Source organism: Chamaea fasciata, unplaced genomic scaffold (assembly GCF_029207755.1).
Source record: "Chamaea fasciata isolate MVZ Bird 193981 ecotype frontalis unplaced genomic scaffold, bChaFas1.0.hap1 SCAF_1, whole genome shotgun sequence".
NCBI classification, from domain to species: Eukaryota; Metazoa; Chordata; class Aves; order Passeriformes; family Sylviidae; genus Chamaea; species Chamaea fasciata.
In genome coordinates this window covers 21,362,612-21,390,300 of record NW_027094086.1, presented here as the reverse complement: position 1 = coordinate 21,390,300, position 27,689 = coordinate 21,362,612, and the positions used below count along the sequence as shown (strand labels likewise).

The window sequence follows — 27,689 nt, the reverse complement described above, 5'->3', positions numbered from 1 at the left end:
ACAGGGATATGACACTGTTTGAAAATCAGTCTCAATTTCCCTGAAACGATTTCAGTTTCACACAAATGCCATAGTTACTCTGAATGCCAGGAGTGCACACCTCCCTGGGGATGGGGAATGCAAGAGCATTTTGCTTCATCACTCTGAGCTTTTCCACAAATTGAGCTGTAGTACCTGAATCCTCTGGACAATATAGAGGCTCCTGCTCAGTTCTCCTTTAAAGACACAACAGCAGCAAGCAAGGGTTTTCCATATAAATAGAACTATTCCAAAAGGGCAGCTCTTAAAGAAGTGTTTATGCCTTTTGCTGTAGGTGTGGGAACCATCTATACTTGTTAGGGTATCTCCAGAGTTCCAGTCAGGAACAGTCAGAAAGCTCAGGCACCTAGAAGTTGTAAACTAATTAATTAGAGCAATCTTAAAATCAGGTATAGGGTATTCATTCTCAGCTTCCCTAAAATGAACTAAATGGGTAAATGTGTACTAAAATTTTGCACAATAGAAATACACTTTCATACTGCATTTCTGTATAGCATTGCCATTCCTTTAAAAGGTGCGGGAAACAGATGACATGAAATCTACACCAAAGGTAGTTGAAAAGTCCATTCATAAAACTTTTATTCCACTTACATCAACTTAATACACATGTTCTGAACAGTTATGCTTGGATTGTTCATGAAAATTTCATAAGACATTAAACAAAGCTAGCCATCATCTCAAGTTATTTCCCTGTTAACTATTTTTACAGCACATGCATGTTAGGCAAGTATCAAAAAAAAATCACAAAAGCAAAAAACCTAAAAAAGTTAAATACATGGGCTTTTGTTTTACTGCTGTGCTCGATATACAGTGTCATTATGAATATCAAGCAATTCATTTTTTACTGCATCTTTACTTGTACATTTGTTCTTAGGTTGCTTAAACCATTTAAATACAAATAAAATGTGTAGCAAAAATAATGAAAGCAACAGCAGGTAACTTTACAAATAATGGAATGTGAACCGTTTCTCTGTCCGTCTCTAGAGAAAGCTGACTGGGTTATCAAACTGTCTTAAGGAACACTTCAGCTGCAATCAAAGATGTACACTTGATTGGAATATTCCACAGATGTCACATGTTCACCCGACATGCAATATCTATGGGACATCAGTTTATCCGCAGCCATGTGTGCTCCAGCTTGGATATTCAGACTAACTACACCTGTGGCTGCAACATTGATTATCCCTTTTTTCCATCGTGACAGACCAATATGCAAGCAGTCATCTTTGCCTGACATAGAAAGCTGTTTTAACACTGGCCTTGTGGGAAGCCACAATGTACCAAAAGTACTATGCCAAACATGTAAAACTTGTATAAAAATTTCACAACCCTATATTGGCCACCTCAGATGAAAACAGATAAATTCCCCAAATGTTAACTGGCTCTATTCCCCTAATATTAAACAAAACCACATGGGAAATATAGAAATCCAAATAGAAGTAACATAAACCTGTCAAATCGTAAACAAAAACTATTTGTGGGACAGCATGGATGACAAATGGTCTACTGTTTAAATTTCAGAATGAGGCAGACGGAAGTTGGAAGGCTGGTTAATTCTCCCCTCCTTCTCCTGCTTCGGCTTCATCTCCTTGGGTATCCGATGTCCACAACTGTTTAGGAAAGAAAACAGAGGAACAGGTACATTATTATACATTTATTACTAATAATTAATCAGCAATTTTTAGAAAGAAGGCCTGTGTCTTAATAACAGTAACTTCTAAGTGGTCCTACCAAGCACTGTGGAGAAAGAAAAGGCACACAGTAACATGAATCTATTTCTTGGCTATGACATGATGGAATTTCAGTTCTAGGTGACCCAACCCTGCACTGCATTTAATGAGCAAGTTTATGAACAGCCAAAACCCAAGTCTCTTACTCACAAGGCTCACTAAAATATGATTAACAAGCAGGCAAGAATCAGACCTACAGAACAGCTAAATGTTGTTCTTTCTCCTCAGGCAAGTTTTACATCCCTTTCTGAAGGAAGAGCTTCAGTAAAGGTATCTCTCCACATCCAATGCTTCAGCACAATGCTTCAGAACAGGCTTCTGAAGGTTTTTTCTGCTTTTTAAACCCCAAAATATTTCATCAAAATCTCTATTCCTTGGCTCTGTTCAGTTAGTTGTGCTCCCCTTTAGCAACTTTCAGAACACTGAGCTGCCAACTTGGCAGGCAAGGCAAGGAGGGAAGAAAATCAGGCTAAGCATGCACTATGCACAAAATGTTATTTTCAGCTCCATAAAATCATACTAAGGAGCCATATATCAAGATTAAGTACTAGCTAAGGAAACTGAGCATCAGTTCCAGAGCAACAGTCAGGGCCAAGAAATTATTTTGTGAACCAAATATCTTCATGCTGGCTGCTTCCAAACTATTCCCAGCCCAGTACGATTTGTCATCTCAGACTTTATGGAGTTAGAGAAGCATTAACCAAATCATTCACGCTCTACAGTATAAGGTGGTAAAACATAAAACAAATTAATTCTCTCCACTGACAGTGCTATACCACTGAAGTCTTACAGAATGCCTTTATTTTTAAAATCCATCATCAGAAACATTTCATGCTTTCAGGATCAGAAGGTGAAACAGCAACAGTGAAACCAGCACAAGACCAGTAGCCTTGTCCTTGTTCTGAATATAATGCATGGCATCTGCACTTAATCTTCCTTGCTGAACGCAATAAGCAAAAAGTTATTTTACTGGAGACAACAGCACACCAGTAGCCTATTTCTAGACCTGCACTGCAATCTTTAGTGCATTATTATATTACTACATTAGTCGTCATTTCAGTGCTATTCTTGTAAGGAAGAGTTACTAAGAACAGTTTTATCAGAATTCCATCAGAGATTTATATCCTAAATTATCACCCCTAGAATACAGTCACAAGAGTAATTTCGAATGGAAAAGACCTTCAAGATCACCAAGTCCGACCATTAACACTGCCAAGTCCACCATGCCCCCAAATACTACATCTACACAAATTAAATACTTTCAGGGATGGTGACTCAACCACTCCCTAGGCCACCTTGCTTGACAACCCTTTTAGTGATGAAAATTTTCCTCATGTCCAATCTAAAATACACATTCATTAAGACAAAAGGGCCCAAGAGATACGAAAGGGACATTACCAATTTTACCAACTGAGACATTGAGACCAGCATAACAAATCTGCTGGGGGTGGGAGAGAAACACTTAGGAAGAAGGGATGCCTTTTATTTAATAAAAGAAAACAGAATTTCATAGCAGACCAAAGAAATTATCTAGCAATTCCAGTAAAACAGGCCTCTGAACACTTTCCTGCCTTTAGTCCCCACAGAGAACGAACACAGACTTCCTCAGCCACACAACGCTTGAGGTAAAACAAAACCAACAACTGAGCAAAGTGCTACTGCAGAGAAATGATCAACATGCTGAATCACTGTCTAAAGCCCACCTACCTCAGACTTCACCACCTGCACAACTAGCAAAACAGACCTTTTTTACATTTATGAAATTCACTGTAGTCTTTGTCAGTCACACACATATCAAAAGTTATTTTCTACCTCAAGAAGCTTCGGATAAACACGGAATCAATGCACTCACACAGCTCACACTAAGCATTTAAGGCAAGACACATCATTCATTCAAGAATATGGAATCTTGCATCTGTTTACAGCTTACTCCCTTGTAATGGAAAGCTCACATCAATTATCAGGCCTACTACCCTAATTCACACACTATGGCACCACATTCCAACTTTTGTCCTTGTGTGAAACAATTTGCTTTCCAATTGCTATGACAAGATTTACATTATTTTTACTGGGAAGTCAGCAATTCAAGTCAGCTTCTATTCTCTGTTTCAAAACCACTCATTCAGAGGGTATATCTTGAGCAATCCCACTCAAGGGGACAGTACACAGACATTGAGAGCAATGCCAACCCTGTATCTGTCTCCAATACAGAGGTTGAGAAATCACTTCCATTTGTTTTGTAAGCAACAAATGGAACAATTACAAGTAGTTTCTGAAGCAGTGTTAAGTTGCCATTCCAGTGGAAAAAGCTCCAAAAGACAAGAGAATTTAAATGTTAGACACAAAAGCAGAAACCATGGCAATTCCAATTTTATACAACTGTACAATTTTACTTGGAGTTATTTTTAAAGTAGTGCAGCTATTTTGCAAAGTTCTCTGACATCAGAAGCACGAAGTGTTAAAAAGGGGCTACATGTGGCAGCAAGAACTGTTTCTTCTTTTTTCATTTCTTGCTTCTTCATTCCTTCTTGCAACTCCCCACAGACCAAGGAGTGAACTAAGTAATTTAATTACACTATTGCATGTTTGCTTACATTTAAGTTTCATTTGCTTTAAATGTTTATCTTTGCCAGTTTTGAAGTTCAAAGTAGGATTAAAAAAATCCTGCACACAAGATGAAGATTTTGATTATTCTGACCACTTACACCACAGCTGTGAGTCCAAGGAGTGAAAACAAAACAGTTACAACTGCAGTGAAAGTAGCCTGGCTAGCATTGATTTCCATTTCAGTTTTAGCACAATTAAAGCCAAACAGAAAACCTCTAAACAACAGGTCCTAAAATGGACTTCCTAGCTGCTAGTTTTGTTTCCAGTTTCATGTAGAATCTCTTCCTTGCAGATACATTCATGCAGAATAAGCTAAATGAAATTTGACATAAGCTTTAAAGAGGCAAATGCAACTGTATTCTCAAATGCTGTTTAACCTTGGGTAGTAGGTTTGCTAGTCACAGTCCAGACTCAACATTTAAGCATGCTAGATTCCTTGAATAAAATAACCTGAAAAATGTAGGTAATTCACGATTTGTTAGAAAACCATGTTACTTAGCATGCAAATCAAAACAAAAAAACCCCCCAACAACAACACCAAAACAAACAAACCAACCAAACAACCCACCAACCCCACCCCCACAAAACCAACCAAAAACTAGGCAGGGAAAAGATTTAGCTCACAATGATGTACAATAGACTTGTTTCTGAGTGACAAGACACAGCTCCACGACCAGGAACAAAAAGGACAACGTGGGGTGCCAGGAAGACCAATCCTGTAATCTATATGCAAACTTTGATGATACTCACTGTCAAGTTGTCTCTCAGTAACTGCATTATTAGCGTGCTGTCTTTGTATGACTCTTCACTTAATGTATCAAGTTCAGCAATTGCTTCATCAAAAGCCTAGTGTTATAAAAACAAACAACTCCATTAGCCATGTGACAAAAGGTTATGCAAATAATTTTAATGGAATTTCCCCCTCTTTGACTTACTGTTTTTGCAAGGGAACAGGCTTTCTCCGGGGAATTGAGAATCTCATAATAGAACACGGAGAAGTTCAGAGCCAGACCTAATCTGATGGGATGTGTTGGTTGCATCTCCTTTTTACTGATTTCAAAAGCTTCTTGATATGCCTGTTGTGATTGCTCCACTATCCCTTTGGGGAAAAAACAAACATAGACAAAACCCACAACAAGTAAGTAATTCACACACTGTATCCAGACACTCAATCAGGACTGTGTTCACACTTGCATTAAGAAACCATGCCAGGAGTGAATGTGTGTGAATGAGCACTTTACCTAACGAGTTGCTATTTAATGAAGATTTTATTAAATCACATTTTCAAATGATTAAAAAGGAGGGAAGTTGTTACGGACCAAATCACAGGTTTGAGTCTCTTACTGACACCCTGTGACTACTTGCATTTACACACGTTTGCAGCAATTTTGTAGCACTGAAGAGAAACCCCACCATCTACTTGATACAGTACCACAATTTCCATGTCTTTAAACACTGTAATGCATTAGAGAGCTATATATTAGTCACAGGAAACAGTGATGACCTTTGCCTGTCATGCTAAACCCCTTCAGTAATAGTCATCCATTCAAACTGCTCAGCAAAGATAGCGTGGCATACCTCAAGTGAAATGAAATATGTATTTTTAAAAGCTTCCAACATAGTTCTATTTCCAATGCAGACATGAAAAGCATTTTTACCTAACTTGTAAGTTCTAGTACCTATAAACTTTGAAGGGAGAAAAGTTAAAAATTTGGCTCCTTTACTTTAGAGATGAATCTCTCGTCACTCTTCATCGGTTCAGTTGTTCAAGTTATTAACACTTGACAAAACCCAGCAACTACTATGTGAATATGAAGATTGAAGAGCTCAGCAGCTCCTTCTCACTGAAGGCACCTGAACTTAAGAGCCTGCACAAGTCAGAGATCACGGCCCAACACAGCCCACAAGCCGCAGGGGCCAGGGAGGCGCTGGATGCTGAGCACAAAGAGGCACTTGTTCCTCAGCTCTCCACCAGCATCTGAGAAAAAGGTGGGCAGAAAGTCATTCAATTCAGATGCAAAAAGGACTCCAACCCTAACATTTCTGGATCAAACCAGAAATGCATCTAGCATGATGTCTGCAAGAGTGCAGTCACACATATTTAAAAACAAAGAAAGGAATTTTAAGGAAACGACTCAAAAAATACAGCAGGATTTCAGTCAGAAGTTTTGACTCCAAGTCTCAAAACAACTGAATACCAATACTCAGGATGTCTATGCAACCAGTATTTGTTCATCTATAGATGTTCACCAAAATTAAAGCACCATATTGTTCTCTTCCACATGGAAGAGCGAGGACACGCACTGCACAGTTGTTCATCAACACCGTTCCCTCTCCACTCACCGCTAATAACGGAATGCTTCAGATCAGACATCTGCCCTAACATCTTGAAAACGCAGAAGTTAGTACACTGCAGTTGAGAAGAACTAGGTTTACTGCAAGTTAAATTTAGAAAATGTGAGAAATGTTTAACTCTTCTCATAACGGAAAAGCCTTAGAAAATGGTGCTGTTTATGAGAGGCAAAACAAGCAGAATGAAAAACAAGTAACTTCAGAGAATGAAGCTGAGTTTTTTGTTTTAGTAGTTTTTCGTTAACATAAAATACACTGTTTTGAAGTTTTCTCCTTATTTGAGGAATTACCTTCTGAGCAACAATTCAGAGCACTTACTGTATAATTTGATGTATTCTGTTAATTTTTACATCAGTCACACAGTATAAGTTTTTAACCTTGGAATATTTATAAAGTGCAGCTCCAAAGTTCAAGGATAAAATAGAGTGAGGTACCTGCTTGACATTCCTGTCTGCTAAACTGCCATAAAGAAGCACCATTCCATAAAATAAACAATGTGGTTTATGAAGATAAGAATCCAATTCCTAGAGTTGGGAGCTCTATATTGTTGCTGTATTTACTGCAAATGGGTCAAAGAATAGTGTCCAACTCAGCAGCCATTCTTTCCTCAACAATAATTATCAACTGCTCTCCTTCAAGGTCACAGACAACACAAAGAAAAAACATGTGACATGAACACAGGAGGTGGGAGATGAATTGAAAAACTGGAAACCCACCAAAAACTGCTCAGCCAGGAGATTGGGTTAAATAAACTTTAAAAGCACTTTAAACAAAGATGTTCACAGTCTAATTTTAGAACCTGTAACTTAATCCTCAACAGAAAAAGAAACTTTGGGGATCAAAATATTGTACCTCCTATGCATGCAAACAGACAACTGAAATTACCAAAGGAAAACACGGTAACTCTCTATAACAGATCTAAAGTACTGGTAACACATACAATTCCGCAGTCACCAAGACTGGGTCAGTTTGCAAGCAGTAAATGGCAGAAATCAAAAAGAGCCTTACATACTAAGTCTTAGGATCTTTGTGTAACTCTCCATTAATCCAGCATGCTGGGAAAACTGGGCTTCACTGTGTAATGTGGATATGCCAGTAAAGCAGACACATCTATCCCCTTGAAGTTACTCCATGTCTGTTTCAAACATGCCAAACTCAATCCAGTCTCTCAAGTCCCCCAGACAGTTCTGTGCCATACTGGGGGGGTTTCTCAGCCGGAGAGCAGCACAAGCCCCGGGCTGCAGGCGCTGCCGAGGGCAGAGCGGCGCTGCACAGCTCCGCGCTCCACAGCCCCAAGGCTTCACACAGCCCCAGCTCCTGCAGGCTCAGGGCAGCCCAAGTGAGCCTGACACACCAGGCTGGCTCTGCGCTCAAGTGTGCTGCTCCTCAGGGCACACTGCCAGGAGCCCTCAAGTGGCTCCAGGAAACAGCCTGGCACTGTTTGCAGTGAGCTGCATCTCAACTAATGCACTGCTCTGAACTGAAGGGGACTCTGCACAATACTGTTACGGTGTCTCCAACGACAGTAGGTAAGGAACCCAAAATGTTCAGTACCTAACACTAACTTTTTAAACTAAGTTTAGGTGAAGGCAACTTACCTGCAATTCTGACAAGCTACTTACATGAAAATATAAGAAACTTGAGGAAATAGAAGACATTTGGACATTAAACTACCATGGTTACAGAAGAAATTTTCCTAATAGTAAGATTAATCTAATTAAACCTTCTTTCCTCCAGGTTGTTTCTAGCCTCTTTGCTCACTGAACCTATGCAGACTTCTTATATTCTGTAGAAATGGCAAGAATAAGTCTTCAGAAAGCTAGAAGACAACAAAGAGGTAAACCCCCTAACATTCAGCCAGACAGAAACGCATAAACCAGTACTTCAGTGATAAACCAGATACATGCATGCGGGAAGTTGGAGACAATTTCAAGATTTTGTGACTCAGTGTCTGTTTCACGCTTCCATCAACATGCACGTGGAAATTTCTGTAACTCATTTGAAAGCAAACAATTTACGATTTTCCTTCAGGAAACAGGAAGTCTACTACTAAAGAGATTTACATCCAAATCAGAATTGCTCTAAAATTAAGAGTCATGTCACTGCCCCACCAAAAGCAATCTAACCGTACAATGTTTATCCATGAGCTGACATACAATACCTTTCTTGTCATCTCCAGCAGCAACCTCAGCCAAGTAACGATAGTAGTCTCCTTTCATTTTCAAATAGAAAACTTTACTTTCTGCTTGCGAAGCATTAGGGATCAAGAACTTTTCCAACAGAGACTAAAAGGGAAACAAAGAACACAGTGTTTTGAACATATGCTGAACCAACAATACAATTATATTTCAATTTATTTCAAAGTCAAGACAGCTTCACTTCTTGCTTATTTTCTTCACATCCTACATAACACAGTCATCTAGAGAACGTGTTCTGGATTCCAATTCTAGATATAAAAGGAATGCTGCATTGTGTGCCTTGATGGGGAGAAGGAGGCTGTGTCAATTTAGCAGATGAGTTTTTTATGACCAAAGGATGGCCTTCTGTAAGCCATTATACAGAACCCTGGCAAAAATAAGGTAGTCCAAAGACTCTGGGCAGAGGGTACACCATGGAAGAAAATCTGCATCCACAAAATACAATGAAAGGAGTTGATATAACAGTTGCCAAATCAGAGACCAAATTATTTTACATACACAGGTAATAAGTAAGTCTCCTTAGCCCAGTTCCCATTAACTTCAATGCTTTACTGGCATTCAAGTTCAAGGTGAACCTGTATTCTTGCATTTCCAGACAGCTAATAATCTGACATTCAGCTCTGTAGCGCCTCTACTTGACTTTATGTGCTGCCCTAACAGGTATTTCCTTTATCTTCCAAAGCAAAGGTAGCTCTCCGGAGTCACTCCACCAAATTCTCCCCATCGGCTGACAGTTAAGACCAGGTTTTTCCAGATTATTCTAACTGCTCGTTAACATAGCAAGTTAACATAGCTGGGGCACTCATGTACTTTAGCAAAAATTCTATAATGATGAAAAGGAAAAAAAAAAAAAAAAGGAAAAAAAGTCGCTAGCTCCAACACATTGTCAAATTAAGGTACAAGCTTGTCAGACTTTGTGATATTGAGTGCTTGAAGTCAGACTTTAAAAGAAAAACCAGTTATTTAGAAGTCAAAAAAGGTATAGCATACCTGAATAGTTAGAATTGAATCATAAGTTGTTACATATACGTGGTGAAGGCTATGCAGAAAATAATTTTTTAAATGAGGTCTTAGTACAAATTTTTGGCCAGCTTTTTTTCGCCCTGTAAATTAGATGACAGATACTGCAGTTTTGCTTCACTTTTTCAGCTTTTATTTCCAAGGATACCACAGAAACGGACAAACTAATTTAGTTCCAACTTACAGAATGATAGCTGCTTCACAGCACTTTCCTCTCAAGGCCATCCAGCAGGTTAAATGAACCTCTTACAGGACACACTCCTGGGATAGGCATACCCTGGACTTGGTAGGCTGCAACTACTGCAGTGTGACATGGGCACCTGTGGTACCTGCTCTGCTTAACAGGCCAACTATTAAGCTACAGAAAACTGTAATTAACAGAAAGAGCAAGAAGAGAAAGTCTACTCTTGGTTTTTGTTTTGGTTGCTTTTTTCTTTAATTAAAGTACTGCTAATTCATTTATATGAATAATGAATATTTACTGGTAGACTCAAACTTGCATGAAACTCCACAAAATTAAGTGACCCATCATAGTATCTCTCTCACAATTTCTATTGCAGCAGACAGATAATAAAGAAATGGGGCTGACAGACATGAAAGTCAGACAAGGTTCAGCCATGCCTATGCATGAGATACATACAATGAGATAAAAACCTGTAAGTGCACTTTCTTTCGTGGCTTCCACATAATGGATTTATTCGTTCATCTTTAATATTAGGCCTTTCCAGTACTGTGGGGCTTGGTATAGAACTTCATTTTATAACCACACAGGGTGACTGAAAAATACTGCATGTCCTCACTTCCCGTCCAAATGACAGCAGAGACAATCCTTTGGCAACAGAAGGAGCTCAACACAAGCCAGTAAGCAGCCGAAGTATTTTTCTGGAGACAGTGAAATGGGCTGCTGAGCTGCCTCATGCCAAAGGCACCCTTCTGAGGGCATCCCACCACACCAGAAGGGTTCAGAGCCAGCTCTGTCCCAGTGAGGCTGGGATGCAGCAGGAGGCCAGGAGGTTTATGGGTCACACATCTCAGCTCTCTATAACTCCTTACACACCCTGTCCTCATCACTAGAGAGCTTCAAGGTTTGCAGCTATGACATTTTCTCGAGTGCCAAGAAACCCCAGTGACAACTGAAGGTTACCAGCTACTGAGAACAAGGCTCCTTACTAGTTTTTCTCTGTGAGACTTCAATTAAGCCAGGTGTGTCAGTCTGCACCTACGCTTCTGGCACTGTGGGGAGTTGCCCTTCATCTGCATCCTCCACTAATTGGCCAGACCAAAATATTTTCAGTGATTCTAGAAACAGAAATTATTCCTCATCTGTATAGAAGGTCATGTGTTTAAAATGTACAGCTCTACTCACACAGCAGCAATCAAGCTTCAAGACTTAAACTTCACTTAGATCACAAATGAGGTAAAGTTGTTTGCAAATGGAATGGGTGAATTGCACCAGTAGACAGATAGAAGGAAACACTGCTAATGGTCTTCTTAAGCAGACCAACACTAGCCCGGCAAAAGGAGCTTGAACACTGTAAATCTCGTACTGCAAAAAGTTCTAAAGCCATGCTGAATTTCAAAGACTGCTGAACTGAGAAAATCCCTTTGAACAGCTATTCACAGAATATAGCCAATGCAAAGAGACTCCAACTCAAACTGCACTGGGAGCTTACGCACATTTAGATGAAAGAGTCTATTCTACACAAACAACAAGTAGGACTGGTGTGCCACATATCTTTGGAAGGATTTTATTTATGCCAAATACTTCATAAACAGCAACAATAAAACCTGCAAGCAGATTAGTATGCTAGTATGTGAAATGACTGAAAGGAGATCTCTACCCTATTATTTATTTAGTCTTATAAATTCAGTTTTTTCTCTTTGCATTAGTGCATTTATTTCAGGATCTATTTTCTTCTACTGGCACAAGTAGACACAGACCACTCCTTTAAAGTTAGCCTGAAGATTCAGATTTATCCTAGAGAGTGGCTGTGAAAGCATAACCTGCGTGGAGGTGGTATGGCTACAGAAAGCCAGACAGGTTAGACCAAAGAAACTACTAACCATTTAAAGTTCAATTAAGAAGATAACAGAATTAAAACCACAACAAATCTATCAATTTGTTATCTGCCAACACATCAGTTTATGGAGAATACGGTTTATCTTGTGGATTCTTTTAATAGCTTTAACTGCAAAGCATCTAGAGGATACAATTTTTTCCCACAAGGAGGAATATCTTGATATTTAAGTTCCACTGATAGACTGTTTGTCCAAAGCTTAAGCAGTACCAGCAATCCATGCCCACGTTCTCTCTCCTTTACCAGTTGATAGGGCAGTGTTTTTCAGTATAGAGTTGGTCACCAAACAGGCCACTGAAGTGGCAGCAGCTGGTCCAAGACTGGATCTGTTAAGTGGTCTGCATTTGCCAAGTTGATGTGATCTGCATCACTGCAGATACAGTAAACAGTGCCCTGACAGCTGCAGTCCACATAGCCCACGTGTATTTTTACACTGTATGTAGTTACGGTCTCATGCTTGTTCATGATGTTCCTGCTATCACACGGAACTCCCATCCAGGTGTGATATATACTAATACATGGGCAGTTAATTACAGCATCTGGTAGGAACAGTTTTCTGTACAAAACTAAACGACCATTCCTTGCCCTTGAAACTCTCCAAGGACACAGCAGTAACTGTCAGAGCTTTTAATTTGACACCAAGAATCTAACCGCTGTGAAAAAAAACCATACCATTGTAGTCAGCATTTTAGAGCACTTTTCAGCCCATACCTGTAATACCTTGTAAAAGTGCTTTTGGCACTTTTTAAAAGTCTTTTCAGACAGATTTAACGGGGATTACTTTTTGTTTTAAAGGATGTACTAAACCTAAGTATCAACTCTTACTAATATGCTGGCTGTTCAAAGATCAGGCTTCAACACTTCACACCTGCAATTCTGGTTCTGACTACATCAACAGCTTTCTGGTTCTCTGGACTGGCCAACAAACACGTTCAAACTCAGGAGACGTCAGCTGTGCTCCCACATGCCATTGGTAAGATTTGGTACACTACCCCATCCTCAGCAAGTACTAGAGAGAAGTCTTTGCTTCCAAAGACATACCAGAAGCTGTCTGCACACAACTTGAATTATCCTAATGGTGAACTTCAATCCTGGCTTATTTTAAACACTAAACTGGAAAGAGATTGACTTCATTCTTACACATATTCTACTGCCTGAACAGGATTCAGTCAACAGGTGGCAACATGAAACACATCACGTTTTCAGCCACTATGATGAAAGGCTCTATGTACTTTTTCCTGTGGTTTTGTGAGATAAAGTCTGAAAGGTTAAGACTTAGGAATGTGAAAGAAGCCTAACAAGTAGTAACAAAAAAACCCCCAATAGCCAACCCTCTCCTAAAAGTCTGCCTGCTTCTTACTGCAAGTGGACATGCTTCAGTTGTTGAACTGTGGTGAGGCCCACAGCTGAAGACAGGAAGCCAACACAAAGACTTGAAGAGTCCCTTCCTGACACTTGAAGCCTAAAACTACTCTTGTTTTAAAAGCATTTCCATCTTTGGCAAATGACTTGTGAGGGCCAGAAATCTATTCCCAAATCCACAATCCACCATAAGAGCATTAAATTAATTTTATTTTAACGCTCAGTTTTGCCTTGTTGCTTCTAATTCAGTGCTTATTTCCTTTTATTAAAGGCTTGGTCTCAGTACATGTTATCGCCTAGAAACTTTAGATAATTATTAATGCACTAGAGATGACTGCATCAACAACTCGATTTTCTATTTATATATTTCACTCCTGACAAGCAGGAAAATAAGAACAGTCATCAGATTATAGGAAAATGTAGTAGCAATTAGTGGATAATACATAGTTGAAGTACAGAGAACAAGAAGCCTTATTTTTAAATATGAAAAGAAAAATTATTACGATATCTAATTTAATAAAACCACTAGAACTATAGGAGAAATAAAAAGATATTATTCTTGCACAGAAGAACCAAGGTGCAGAACGGTAAAACTTGAAAAGAATACACTGAAAAACTTTAGGTACTTTAAACAGTACCAGTTCTTCTCTGAAATAACCTGGTTTTTTGCTTAATAAATAAGTGGGCTTTTTGTTTGAATGGAGTACCAAAAGACACCTAACAACAGTTATGATGTTTTTTCTAATTTTGAGAATAAATTACACAAGAGTACTAACTGAACTTCAACTCACTTGTCACCCACTCATGGTATATGACATAGGGATGAAGATAACATGGAAGAACTCTTGTTTTTTAAATTCATGAAAGACATGAAAGAAACTCTTTTTTTAATAAGCTCAGCCTGAAACTAATTTAATATTTAACGACAACAGCCTGGTATTTTCATGATGTAACAGCATTCCACTATCTTTCTCCAAGACATTATAAGAACACAAGAGGGATCATAGTGGCTGACAGGACTCCTGTCTGCAAACCACACTACAACACTGCCCAAAAGAGGATTCCACTAGAAAAACACATGAACAAAGCAAGAAAGTGGCAAGCTTCTCTTAGCCACCATCAATGGCCAGGAACTTCCTGAGCCAGATGTGGTTTCTCTGGAGGTAATAACCTTTAACAGGCTTCTTGACCACATTCCACATATTGTACATCAAAATAACCTTAATATCCACAATGCACCAGAGAAGAAGCTGCAGATACCTGTCTACCTGTACATGAGTGTTACTTTTGTCTTTAAACTACTCCTCAGTTTCATTAAAAAAAAAAAAAAAGACACCTATCAACTCCCATTAGAAGCTAGCAAGTGATTTTCCATGACTGTTTTCCACACCAGGATTAGGAAACTTACCAGCTATAAAACAACACACACAATTAACTGCACTGCACAGATTGCCACACACGCTACAAAGGGTTTAATTAAACCATTTGTGGCCAGTCATTTAATTTACACACATCCATCTGAACTGTTGGAGAAAAGAGATAAGTATTCATTTTTAAAAGGTAGATTTTTAAACAATCCCTATCCACACCCTGTTTTGACCCAGGTTTACTATGCTACTCCTGATTACAGTTCTGCCCAGAGTTTGGGATTAAGGGCTCTGCAACCGCTGCCTCATGTGTGACCTCCAACCCTCTTGTGAAAACCAAACGGACTGTTCTCAGCCTCCTACTCCAGCCAAAAGTGAAACTACAGTTTAAAGCTAACTACAGAATTCTACTGGTTTGCTCACTAGAACAGGAATACAAGAAAAGCTGTCGATATTAGCGGCTGCTGAGGCACTGCAGATCTCTGCTGAAACATCTGAAGAAGGAAACCAGCCTGCTGCCTGTTCTCAGTACCAGTTACTCTTCCCATCAAACTGGCTGCCCACTGGAACAGAACAGCAGAAATTTGAGAAAGGTGACAAGGCTGGCTGGAAGAGATGAAGCAAGAAGCATAACCCTCAGCAGGGGTGGAATTCAGAATTTGGGACAAAGAACCCTCAAGGAGGAGGGAAAATTTTAACTGTGGAGTAATTCACAGCACTTACGCAACGGTGGGAGATATGATGTGCATAGGGACATGTGGAATTGCTAAGAGCAGGAGAAAGGTACACTTGATTAGCAGGTTTGCTATAGTTAGTCTGGTGAAGATCTAGGAAGGAAATGAGTAGAGGAAATGAAGTCTGAGTAAGAGGGTAACTGAAAAAAAGATCTCAAAGGACTAATGGACAGAAGAAAATCCTGTATGACAGAAACAGTGGCAAGAAATCTTAGTTTATACATAAAAATACTACTAAACCAGTCTAAATGTGTTTCCTTAGAAAAAAGAACAAAAGCAGCATCACATATGGGCAGGCTAAGGAAACGTGGAAGAAATAGGACATCCTGAAAAATCACCTTCATGCTGAGACATATGCCAAGGGATAGATAAGAGTTAGTAAGAAGTAGCTGTATGCACAAAAATGCATACAGGGTGGTTGGCATGGACACACCATTGGTCAGCAAAACAAGAAATGGACAGCACCTGAGGCAATGAGGAGCAGCATCTCAGTTCACTCTTTTACAGCCATACATGCAGCTCCCTTTGCAGATCTGCCTTCCCCGACTTAGGCTACCATGTCCTTTACTAGCTAGTTTCTTCTACTGTTTTGCTTTCCAATTAGTACTTACGGCAACGGAGGCAAGTGTGCCTCATTTCAGGATACCCTCTTGAGATAATTCAAAAGGCTCCTTAAGTGTTTCATGCCTTTCGTTGTTTTTTTTTACCAAAGCATGCGTAACAAACACGATTGCGAAGGAACCAAATTCTGAAGCACAGGCAAAAAATACCTCCCCAGTTTGTAACTCATTCTGAGGAAACTCATATGAAAGGCAGCAACTGTAAAGACACTTTTTGAGGCATCACTATAGTTCTTAATAAACAGTCTTCACTGAGGATCCAAGTCAATATGTAATTTTTACCTGGGCCTTTTTTTCCTCAGCATCACCTCATTAAACTGCTTCTTGAATATTGGGGACTTCCATCAAAATAAAATGGTACTGGATGCATCAGTCATTACTCTTTTCACAACATCCTCTGAGAAACTTGAGATATTAATAAACTGACACCAACTAAGTTGGGCGAGAATTTCTGCCCAGGATGTAGGTCTCAGCTACAGCTATTGCAGCTGTACTCCAAACCAGAACACGTATTAAGCTGTCTTAAGACTCTACAGTTTTAGTCTCTAAACAAATACTAATAAAACTCCCCACTAATATGATGCAACACTTTTTATCCTAGTTCAGAAATAGAAGCAGGAGCCATTTACCTTTTAGCAGCTTGCACTCTGAGTAGATTTCAAACCTCCTGAAGCAGAATATGGATTGACTAAGGGTTCGCTATAGGGCATTAAATTAACGTATAAATAAAAATATTTTATTAGGAAAAATGTCATTTTAGCAATATAAACCTAACCTGCACTAGGAGAAAAATGACCAGTTAAAAGATCAGACTACCTTTGTTAAATCTTTTGTAACATAATCACAAAGGGTAATATGCAGAAAAAACCCCCACCATCAACAAAAACCAACTGACAACCTTTTTCTGCCTCATTTGAGCTGCCTTGTAGAATCACAGAACCAAGTAGGCTGGAAAAGACCTCTGAGATCATTGAGTCCAACACATTTTATCTGATAAAAAAAATTAAGAATTTACTGTTGGTCTTAGCAGAACATGACTTACTATTATTTCTCCTTCGAAGAGGCATTGCCAATCTTCTGTCAGATTTCAAGAAAAAAAATCCACTGCACAAGAGTTAACATTCAGCAAAAAACCACCGAGTTTAAGAAATAATCACGATCTTAATTCTCTTCAATCAATTTTAACAGCACAAGCTTTCTTAAACTATTTAAAAATGGTAGTCAACTACTGCCTGAATGGACAACCAGCTTCAGAGGCAGGAGCTGATGTCTGCCCACAACAAAGTACAAGTATTTGAGAACCTGTTTTCAGAAACGCACTTGTCACGTGCACAGTAACGAAACAGAAGTTTCCAGATAAAAGCAGAGATAGTGCAGTATTTATTCATGCAGATGTGCAGAGATAATGCACTAATTCTGCTCATATTCTAAATTTTATGTTTCTACCACTTACAGCTTCCAGAGGCACGAGAAGAAGCTGATACATTAGCAATGCAGTGTTTCTGCTCTTAGACTTCTAAGCAACCAACCAGTGAAACAAATACACTTAGCAGCTTCACAAAACTGCAAGTATATGCAATGAAGTTCTTCCTTCAGCAGCACAAAGAAGATGAAGTTATCTGTCACACATACTAAACTATCAACTTACTTTATTCTGCTGTAAAGAACTGAGCATCAGCAGTAGATACATAAAGTACTTGAACAATGAAGGCTGCTGTCAAATAAAGCAAGTTGTCACTTCCATACTTTTGAGCAGTGTAATAATTTGTACTGTAAATCAAAGCCAATTATTAAACATTAAGGTCAAATGAAATTAGTACAGCAGGCTAGTGGTAATAATAAAGGTTTTTTCTACTTCTAATAAACGCAAGAGGATGTAGATACATGCATATAGATGTAGATACATGCATATATGTGCGTACACATGTGCAGGCAGAGTTAATATAAGAAGTAGTTGCATTTATGCAGAGCATCTTAGCTGATTTTATGGTAAATGGGAGCATTAAACATATGTATCAACATTATGGATGCCCATCTTGCTAAGATTAGAATAAATTAAAAACAACACAAGTAATCTCATGTTTAAACTGATCCATGAATGATGTTTAAATTATCAAAGATTCCACAGTTTTCCAACAGTCTAACTGCTTAAAAAAGTAAAGGAAATTACTCTAGCTTAGGCACTGATTTCACTGCAAGCAACCAAAAAAATCCCAACAACCCAAATCAAAATAAAAAAACTACAACCAAAAAAAACCCCAAACCTGAAAGGGTGTAGCAACAATCAGGGAAGTGAGTGAAATAATGAGGTTGATACAAATTGCCTCTGCCTCCTACCTTCAATATATATGAGCAATGATACCAACCAAAACCTTACTGAAAAAGACAGACTTGGATGGTTAATCAAAAGCTTGAATTATAACCACCCTTATAAGTTAGCAAATCCTGGCGACATTTTGCTCTGCAATACATGTAAGTTCATTCAGAGAAGCATTTGTGAACTAGAGTACTCAAGTATTTTCACGTATGCCACTAACACATTACCAATTACCATCTTTTAATGCAAATTTTAACAACTTGAGATGACATCTTGAGTTCTATATCCAGCTTTGAGCTCCACAGCACAAGAAAAATACAGATATACTGAAGGGACTATGGGGCTGGAGCACGAGGTACAAGGCAAGGCTGAGAGAGATGGGTTTCTTCAGGCCAGAGAAGATCAGCAGATCTTACTGCTGTGTACAGCTGCCTAGAGAAGACAGAGCCAGACTCTTCCTTGACGTCTACAGTGACATCACAAGAGGCAGCAGACAAGCTGGAACACGAGAAGCTCTGATTACACACAAGTATTCTTTCTTTAACAATGAACATGAACAAATATTAAGACAGGCTGCCCAGAGAGGCTGTGGAACCTCCATGCTTAAAGGTAATAAAAATTTGACTGACAAGTCCTTGAGCAAAGTGACTGAACCAGATCTGCTCTGAGCAGAGCTGAACATGACCTCCCTTCTAACCTCAATTCTTTTGGGCACCTAACTCCTACATTTCAACACATTAATCACCCCCTTCTGCAACTGACATTTTTGCGAATAGAAGGTTCTACAAATGCCTCCCCTCTTTTTCTGAAAAAAATGACACAGACCTCAAAGACAAAATGCAATAAAAAATAAGAAATTAAGCAAGCCTGAAGGAGTCACAGAACTGAAGGCAGTGATTTTCAGACAGAACACTGAATTTTCTGTTAGTATCAGATATCACCACAGCAAGAAGGTTGTATGGTATTGTCAGTCTACAGGTGCACTTTAACCATCAGGAGGACACACTGAGCTGGCTGAGTTACAAAAAGACAATTCGCACACATGCATGTCAAAAAACATACGGCTTCCTCTAGGAGAGAAGACCAAACTTCTTAACCCTGTCATTAGGAATTATTAAACATTTTATAAAAGTTAACAAAGTAACTTATTAAATGTTTGCAGGCAACTAGAAAACAGTTCCACAGTAATTTGAGAATGATGGCAATAGGCATTAATTCTGTGGTATGTTCTTTAAAAAGCCATTTAGATGCATTTGGAATGGAATTACACTCCCTTCCCCCAGTGAACTGCAGCCCTATGACAGGTTACTAAACATTCTACTCCCTCTCTCAACAATAAACATAAAAAAGAAATGTAAACCTAAAGTCACTAATCTGAGATATAACTGAATCTTCTGCTCTCACAAATTACCACTTCAATAAAGTGAAATATCTGTAACAAATGTGAAGAAATCACAAGTATGAGCACACAAGGAGCACCTTTTTATGCTTCTGAGGATGAAATTTGAATGAAATAACGTAGTGAAGAAAGCAAACAATTCATCTTACTGGAAGGTCCTAAACAATATCATTAACTTACTGCTTTTCTGGCAGGAAAGGAGTGGGGAGAAAGTGCTGAGTAGCACCTGTGTGTAACAGTAACTCCAGAAGGCTGAAGGGCAGCCAAGGTTTGCAGAAGTTCTCTAGACTTTAACAACTAAAAGGGCGAAGAACCCGTGAAAGTGTGCTTGGGCACTGCCAGAGATTTACTTAGGGCATTTCTGTGGTGGAACTTGGAGGAGGAAGCAGCACCACCCAGAAGACTGGGCATGGGGCAAGAACATGGGAACTGCACACACTATGCACTTGGAGTACATGCAGGGACTGCTGCAGTATGTGCCAGCCTAGGGAAGAGTGCAACTGTCTGGAATTACATTCATACTAAGACAGCCAGTCATGTTTTCAAATACTAGTTTACATTTAGCTCATGTAAGAGACTTCCTGAAAGCTACTAGAGCTCCTGAGAACTTCTAACATACAAGCAGTGCAGGGTGTTAGCTATTCAGACATCTCCATTCTTCTATGTACTTCAGAACCCTTGTTAGCTGAAAAATTCATTTGAATCACTTCAGTTACAACTCACTTTTCTACTAATGGCAAAAAGCAGTTTAAAGAAAATCCACACCTGTTACATTAATAACGATTTTTATTATGGAAATGACAAATAAAATATGATTGTAGATCATTATACTGGTACTTTAGACAGACCCTCTTTTCTACTATAAAAACTGAAACAGAACATGAAGCACACACTTAGCTAACATGAGAAGAAGCATTTAACTAAAAGCTTAATTTCCTGTATCAATTGGAAATTTTCTATAATACTCAAAGCACTTTTCAGATGCTCAAGTATGGCAATGTACTTCCTTATACCCAGCATCACACACACTGTATTACTATTGAAGAATTTGGAAATACAGTCTTCATTGCCAAAGTGCAAGGAACGTGTTCTACACTCGGTTTGTCACAATTACTTGATGTTTACCAGCACTACCAGACCAACTCCAAACTAGAGCTGGTTATATTACACTTTAATATACTTAAATGCATATCTGACAGAATTGGTGCTGGAACAAGATATTTTAGGTATTTTAGCTTCTTTGTACAGCAGCACTCTGAGGCTGCAGGAAACAAGAGGAACGGTTCACCTCTTTGCAGAGTTGTAGAGGTACTCCATGGCAGGCTGAAGAAAAAAAGATTGAGGAAGCAGCAAGGATGCAGATGAGGTCTTTTCCTGTTGCAAGATCGGTGTAAAGGAGAAAAATAAACATTCAGACCTGACCACATAACTATTAAAACTTCTATCATTCGCCCCAACAGGGGTGAAGCAAGAAAGAAGTCCATCATTAATTGCTCCTATTCTCTCTGTAAATTAGTAGAAGAGATGGAAACAAAGCCCAGGGAGAGTTTAGTATATTCTGCATCTACAGGATTAGAGGAGCTATTTCTTCCAGTACAGTCGATTTCATTCCAATAAATGAGAGAAGATAGCAGGAAGCTGCAGAGGAGCCAGCTTTGGCCACACTCTTCTAGTCACAAACACACTCTCTAAATTGCTTTCTTCCCTTCAACACTGAAGTTAGGACAGCAGTCATACTCAGCTGTGATGTAACACCCCTGGGCATTAAACATTACTTAAGACACTTGAAGACACAACAACAGAGCCACAGCCTCAATAAAAGATACAAAAGTTGCAGAGCTGCTTTTGTACTCTAATTGATAAGACTCATGATTAAAAGCTTTTAAAGTTTAACGTTTCAGGTCTCATTAATTAATGGCATACTTCACACCAGTTAAGACTGGGTAAGCCTCGCTTTTTCACTTCTGTAAACAGTCACGGACTAGATTATGCTGCATAAAAATTACAGAGACCTCCTGAAAAAAACCCCAAAACCTAAACCAAACCCTAGTTCTACATTTGCTTGTAGCATTGTGCAGACTCCTGTTCATAATAAACAACTCAACATTACCACAGTTCTTTTTTTCTCTGTTAAAGCAAAGTGGATAAAGCAATACAGTCAGCCATGTTTCTAGGTGAGTGAGAATGTACATGCATAAGATACTTCAAGAAAGAAAACAAGAGAATGTTTTTAAATATAAATCTAAATCTTCAATGTAATTGAAAACATCAAAGGTAGCATGTGTCATTTGAAAGTATTTTTAAATCCTATCCTTTGAATACAAGTTTTACTTTTTTTTTCTTTTTAAACCCAAGCCTAAAAATGCAGTTTTATTACTGCTAATCACTGCCTAAGGCATTGTTTCTTCTGGACAGTCATTTTTCTTTAACGCGTTAAGAAAAATTGGACTGGCAATGTTAAAAATTAGTCAGTCGTCAGCTTCTTAAAAATAGTAACATGTCAAAGAACAATAACTTCTTTGAATAATATATGTCTCATTAACACAAAGAGAAATTCAAGTCCATTTTGAGATTCAGAAGATTTAACAAGACTCTCCACCCCTATTCCTCCCCTCCCAGGCACTCTAGCTGCTGCAGCAAACTCAAAAGCTGGGTTTTGTTTTAGTTTTTGTATTTAGCATGCACAATGAAAGCCAGTTTCACCTTAACCTGGTTTCCATTATCAGACGAAAAATTAATTGCAAATCCTAAATTTTTCTAAGGTTTCTAAGCCCAGATTTAATTAAAATAACTTCCTAAAACAAAACATAGCTTACAAAAGAATTTTAGATCACCCTGAACTGAAAGCATGCACCCCCACCCTGACTTTCCCATTAGTAAAATAATTAAAGAAAGAAATAACAACCAATTAGAATGCCAGATTTGGATCCTCATTTCCTTGGCTTGAAGAGGTGAGCCACCACTTTACAACACAAGTAAGTCAGTTCTTTCCTATGAGTAAGTTCTGCATTTCATTTTCAGAGTAGAAGTTAAAGAGTTATCCTTACACAAGATAACAAAACACACAAAATTCGGTGTGTTACAACAACCATAGTGGCCAGCCTGAACTGGAAGCCAAGACTCAGTTATCCATGCTGACTCTTACAAACCCTTGGAAAACCAGTCTTCTAGAAGCTATCACCACACTTATCATTTAGTTACCTCACACATCAAGTCAAACTTATGCTACTCATTGATCTCAACTTTCATTTGGTATCAGATCTTCAGGCACTTAGCTATTTGACACTTCCCCCACGTCGCATGTCATTCTGTCACCTACAGGTGATCCCTTGTCACATATGGGATGACAGCCAGCAGTGTCCACAGTGCAGTGGACAACTATTGCTGACAGTAACCTCCACCTCACAAGCGGTTGCAGGACTAAACAGCTGCCCCTCATGTGTTCACTGGAGCACGATAGGCGTGTGCAGTTGAAAAAAACGTGACAATCTGGAATAAGCATTTGGAAGAGGTTTGGATTTCACAAACCAGCCTCCCAGTGAAAATGCAGCGTTGCTTGCTGTGCACATGCACATTTTAATGTAACTACAAGTCTCAGAAAATGCCTAACTTGAACACCCGTTTAGTTTGCTACAAAAAAATTTAAGTTTAAGCAGGTATCACAGCATCTCTACTGCCTCTTCCTGCAGGCAATTTTCTGCACGGCTGAGTCATAACTAACATTACATCATCTTACCCAGGGAGGGGCACAATTTCCATAGAGTAAGAACTACCTCTTACAACTACAGCAGCATATTAAAATTGCAGGAATTGAAGCGGTCTAGGATACAGGTACTGCATTAAGGGGGAAGGACACTGGGGAGGAAAAACTCCCAAACTAAACCTGTATACCGTTCAGTTTCAGGGAAATATGTTGACCTTTCATAACTACTACTTTATGTACAATACTGTTTCTACATGTCTCCAAATTTATTAGCATTCATAACTATAAATTATATATAAATAATGAGCACATTAGAGGGAAAGAAAAATTCAGACATTTTTTAAACCTTATTGTCAGAAATAGCATAAGAGACCACAGCTTTACGGACAGACTAGAAACAGTCCCAGAGGACCCAGCACATTTACTCTACAACCCTAAGTAAAAATGGATCAACAGTATCATTATTTCTCACCAGCACATCATTGCAGATGTCTCTTAGCTCAGTCTCAATTTTCTCTCTGTATTCTCGAGCCATCTGCTGTTTTTTCTCAGCGCCTTCCGTCTTTTGTTCAATACTTGAGACGACTCTCCAAGATGACCTACGGGCTCCTACAACATTTTTATAGGCAACAGAGAGAAGATTCCTCTCTTCATTGGACAACTCAGCTCCTTGCTCAGTCACAGATTTCATGCAACTTGCCATGTCATCATATCTTTCAGCCTGCTCAGCCAGTTTGGCCTTCTGCACCAGCTCATTTTTATCCATGCTGTTATTTCTAAAGAGGAAAAATAGTGAAGCATTATTCAGACATTGGTCAAGGACAAAGGTGTTTTAACTTCATAGGCGGAAGCAATCTGTATTCTCTAAGCAGTTTGGAACTGTAAGAGGTACAACTGAAATCCAGAACACAAGGCATACCAGCAGCACTGGATGCTCAAACACATGGACACGTGGAGTAGAGAGTTAAAGCCACTGCTTCCTCCTGAAAAACTGTAAACTTTTAAAAGTATGTTATTTTAATAAACACAAACAAAAGCATCCAAAGGTGAACTGGACCCAAATAATGTCTATCTCATGCAGAAAAATGATCCTAATTTTTTGTCACCACTTTTTCATAAGACAATATTATCAGTGTAGCAAAATTGAAAAAGAAAATACCCAGTAGTAAGCTTTCCACAGGAGACAACCAAATAAAGGCTGGACAAATAATACCAAGCAGCATTCTGAGCCTTAACAGAATCATAGTTACATGCAGAATAAACATAAACATCTGCAAATCAAATCCAGCACCGGACGTAAAAAGTCAGAATGCAACAAATATCTAAATTGTGAGTTGCACACCTTCCCAAAATGCTAACTCCCTTTCCCAAAATGGGAATCCCCATTATGGGATGTTCTGTGTAAGGTATTGCTGCTGTGCCCAGGAGGCTGTGCTTTCAGAGACAAAAGAAAATTCTACTACTTTAAAGTATCACCTCCACATCAGTATTTCAAATAGCACAACCTGGCTGAAATGCCTCATAATCTGTCTCATCAGCACTTAAAAAAAATTAAAAAATCAAACTCTGCTGAGCAGACGTAATGAGAAATTTCTTTTGGCACAGGAAGAACAAACACTTGTCCCTCATCCTTCCGTGTATCCTAACTTGATCATTTGGAGGAATTGGTAATGTGCTTTGGGGGTACATTATCCTTTAAAGCTTAATAAGATTATTAAAGCATGAACCAGTTTTGGTGATGAGTGCTTTATATATTTCTGCATGTCCCATACACCCCAACCAAGCATCTTCATTTTTAACCGCTTAGACTTTTTGCCATTTTATGTGATGTTAGGAGAAACAAATGGCAGGGCTACATTCCCGTCTCTGGGAATAAATTAAGCACACTTTAACATTCCAGGTGACTGCAAGTTTTAAAAGCTCCCGTCCCCAAGAGGGGGGCACAAACCCGGCGTTTGTTTGCAAACGCGCGTTGAAGAACTTGCTCACACGGCGCGCGGCGGGGTTAAGGAGCCATTTTAAAGCAAGATTTTGGCGGTGGTTATTTACCACTCGGCGTGACCGGGGCAAACGCGGTCATAAAGCCGGCCCCGCCGCCAGTCCCCGGGGCACCGCAGGCTGCCGCGGCAGCATCCCGGGAGGGCAGCATCCCCGGGCGGGCCGCCCGCCGGCCGCCCCCGCGGGCTGGGCGCTGCCGCGGCTCCGGCACGGCGAGCGCGGTGACAGCAGAAAATGGAGCGGCCCGGGGGCGGGCGGAGCGGAGGGCGGGGCGGGCGGGCGGCCCCGGGGCGCTGCGGCCGCCCCGCCCTCCCCCCCCTCCCTCCCCGCGCCGCGCCCGCCGCGGGGACACCGAGCGCCGCGCCCGCCGCCTTTGTCACGGCGGGTGGGCGCCGGAGCCCGGCCCGCCCCGCTCCCGCTCCCCTCCGCCCAGAACCCCCGGGGGAGGATGCCGCGTCCCCGCCCCGGAATAGGGAAAGCCCGCGGGCCCATCCCCGGGGGATTCGGCACGGGGGAGGGGGCGCGACGGAGGAGGAGCCCCCTCCAGTCTCGAGGAGGCCGCCGCTCTCGCCCGGACCCTCGGCCGGGGCGGGGAGGATGGGCGGAGGCGGGGGGGCCTGGGCGGCGGAGAGGGGGGGGTTGGGGGAGGCCTGGGCGGAGGGAGGGAAGCGAGAGCGGCCGAGGGGCGGCCGCCGCCGCCGCGACTCTTCCGCGCCCGGGCAGGGCTCCCGGCGGGAGACCACGCCCGGCAGCGCCCGCCGCCCGCGCCCCGGCCCCCGCCCGGCGGGGGTGGCGCTCCCCTCCCTGTGGGCGCGGGGGGTCGCCCTCACCTGCCGCCCCCTCCGCCGCCGTTTTCCCCTTTTCCCCTCCCATCCCCGGCGAAGAAGGGCCCCCGCCGCCCCGCGCAGCGGCCCCCGTGCCCCGCTCCCTCCCCGCGGAGCCGCCCCGGGGGGAGCGGGGCGGGCTGGGCGCTGTCCCCTGGCCGCCCCGCTCAGTGCTCCCGACCTGCCGCGTGCCGGGGGGGCCGGTCCCGGGCGGCGGCCCCGTTACCTGTGCGCGGCGGGCGGGCGGGCGGGCGCGGGTGCGTCGGTGCGGGCGGGCGGCCGGCGCGGACTGTGCGGCTCTGGCGCTCGCGGCGCTGCAGCCTCGCTCCCTCCCTCCCTCTCCCGGCGCCGCGCACGGGGCGTCTCCGCCAATCACCGCGCCGCTCCGCGCGGGCCGCGCGCCGCCCGTGACGTCAAGCGGCGCCATGGCAACGGCGCGCGAGGGCGCGCGCGAACCTCCCCCCCTCGCCCCCCCAGCCCGCGGTCACGCCCAGAGCCGGCGGCGGCCCCGCCCGCGCGCGCGCGCGAGCGCCTGCACCCCCCCACCCCCGAGCCGAGCGGGGCGTCCCGGGGGTCTGGGGGCGCCGCGGGTTCGGGGCCGCGCCCCGCCCCTCCCGCAGCACCGGCCCCGGCCCGGCGGGGAGACCCCCGCACCCGCCCGTGGGCGGCGGAGCCGTGCCCGCGCCTGCGGCACGGAGCGGGGGCGGCAGCACCGCCTCCTCGTGCGGCCGCGGGGTGTGCGCGGATGTCACCGCCGCCCCCGGCGCCCCCCGGGCGGGCTCTCCAGGCTTTGTGCCGCTCAGAGCGCCCAGTGTCCCCAGTAACCCCCGCCGAGCCCCGTGCGTGGCTGGGTGGCTGAGCCCCCATGGTACGGGGAGACCGGGACTGTCCCGGCACACGCGAGGCTGCGGGACGGCTCCGCATCGAACCGCGCCCCGGAGCCTCATCCTGCACCGGGGGCGCGACACATCCTGGGGGTTAGAAACGAGAGGTGCAGAAGAGGATGGGAGCCCGGGGATGGCGGCAGGGCCCTGCGAGACCCTCCCGGGGCTGGCGGATGGGCGCTCAGCGGCTCTGCAGGCGCAGGACGGTCCCTCTGGAAGCCTCTCCCTTGGAAAGGCAAGCGGGCATTTCGGACAGCACCACCTAAACGTTGATGAGAACGTGCTGACAGCAGTAGGAAGAGTATTAATAAACATTGCTGTTGCTGGAAATGCTTTTTCATTTTCTGAAAAAACCCACTCTGTTTCCTAAAGGTCTTCGAAGTCGGCATTCACTTGTCCCCTTTCTGAACAGCATGCCCCAGCTTGCATCCCTGTCTCAAGTATGCAGTGTCCTGAC

General features: G+C 41.9%; 1 protein-coding gene across 1 annotated transcript; it reads right to left on the bottom strand.

Moving 5' to 3' along the window:
* Nucleotides 1–590: 590 nt before the first annotated feature.
* On the bottom strand, nt 591–26,658 carry YWHAZ (tyrosine 3-monooxygenase/tryptophan 5-monooxygenase activation protein zeta). The gene is made up of 6 exons (XM_066177866.1): nt 26,575–26,658; nt 23,999–24,302; nt 8,890–9,013; nt 5,312–5,475; nt 5,127–5,222; nt 591–1,649 (listed from the first exon to the last, which is right to left on the bottom strand). The coding sequence occupies exons 2-6, from the start codon at nt 24,290–24,292 to the stop codon at nt 1,590–1,592; spliced, it is 738 nt and encodes a 245-aa protein (XP_066033963.1). The 5' UTR covers nt 24,293–24,302; nt 26,575–26,658; the 3' UTR covers nt 591–1,589.
* Nucleotides 26,659–27,689: the final 1,031 nt, after the last annotated feature.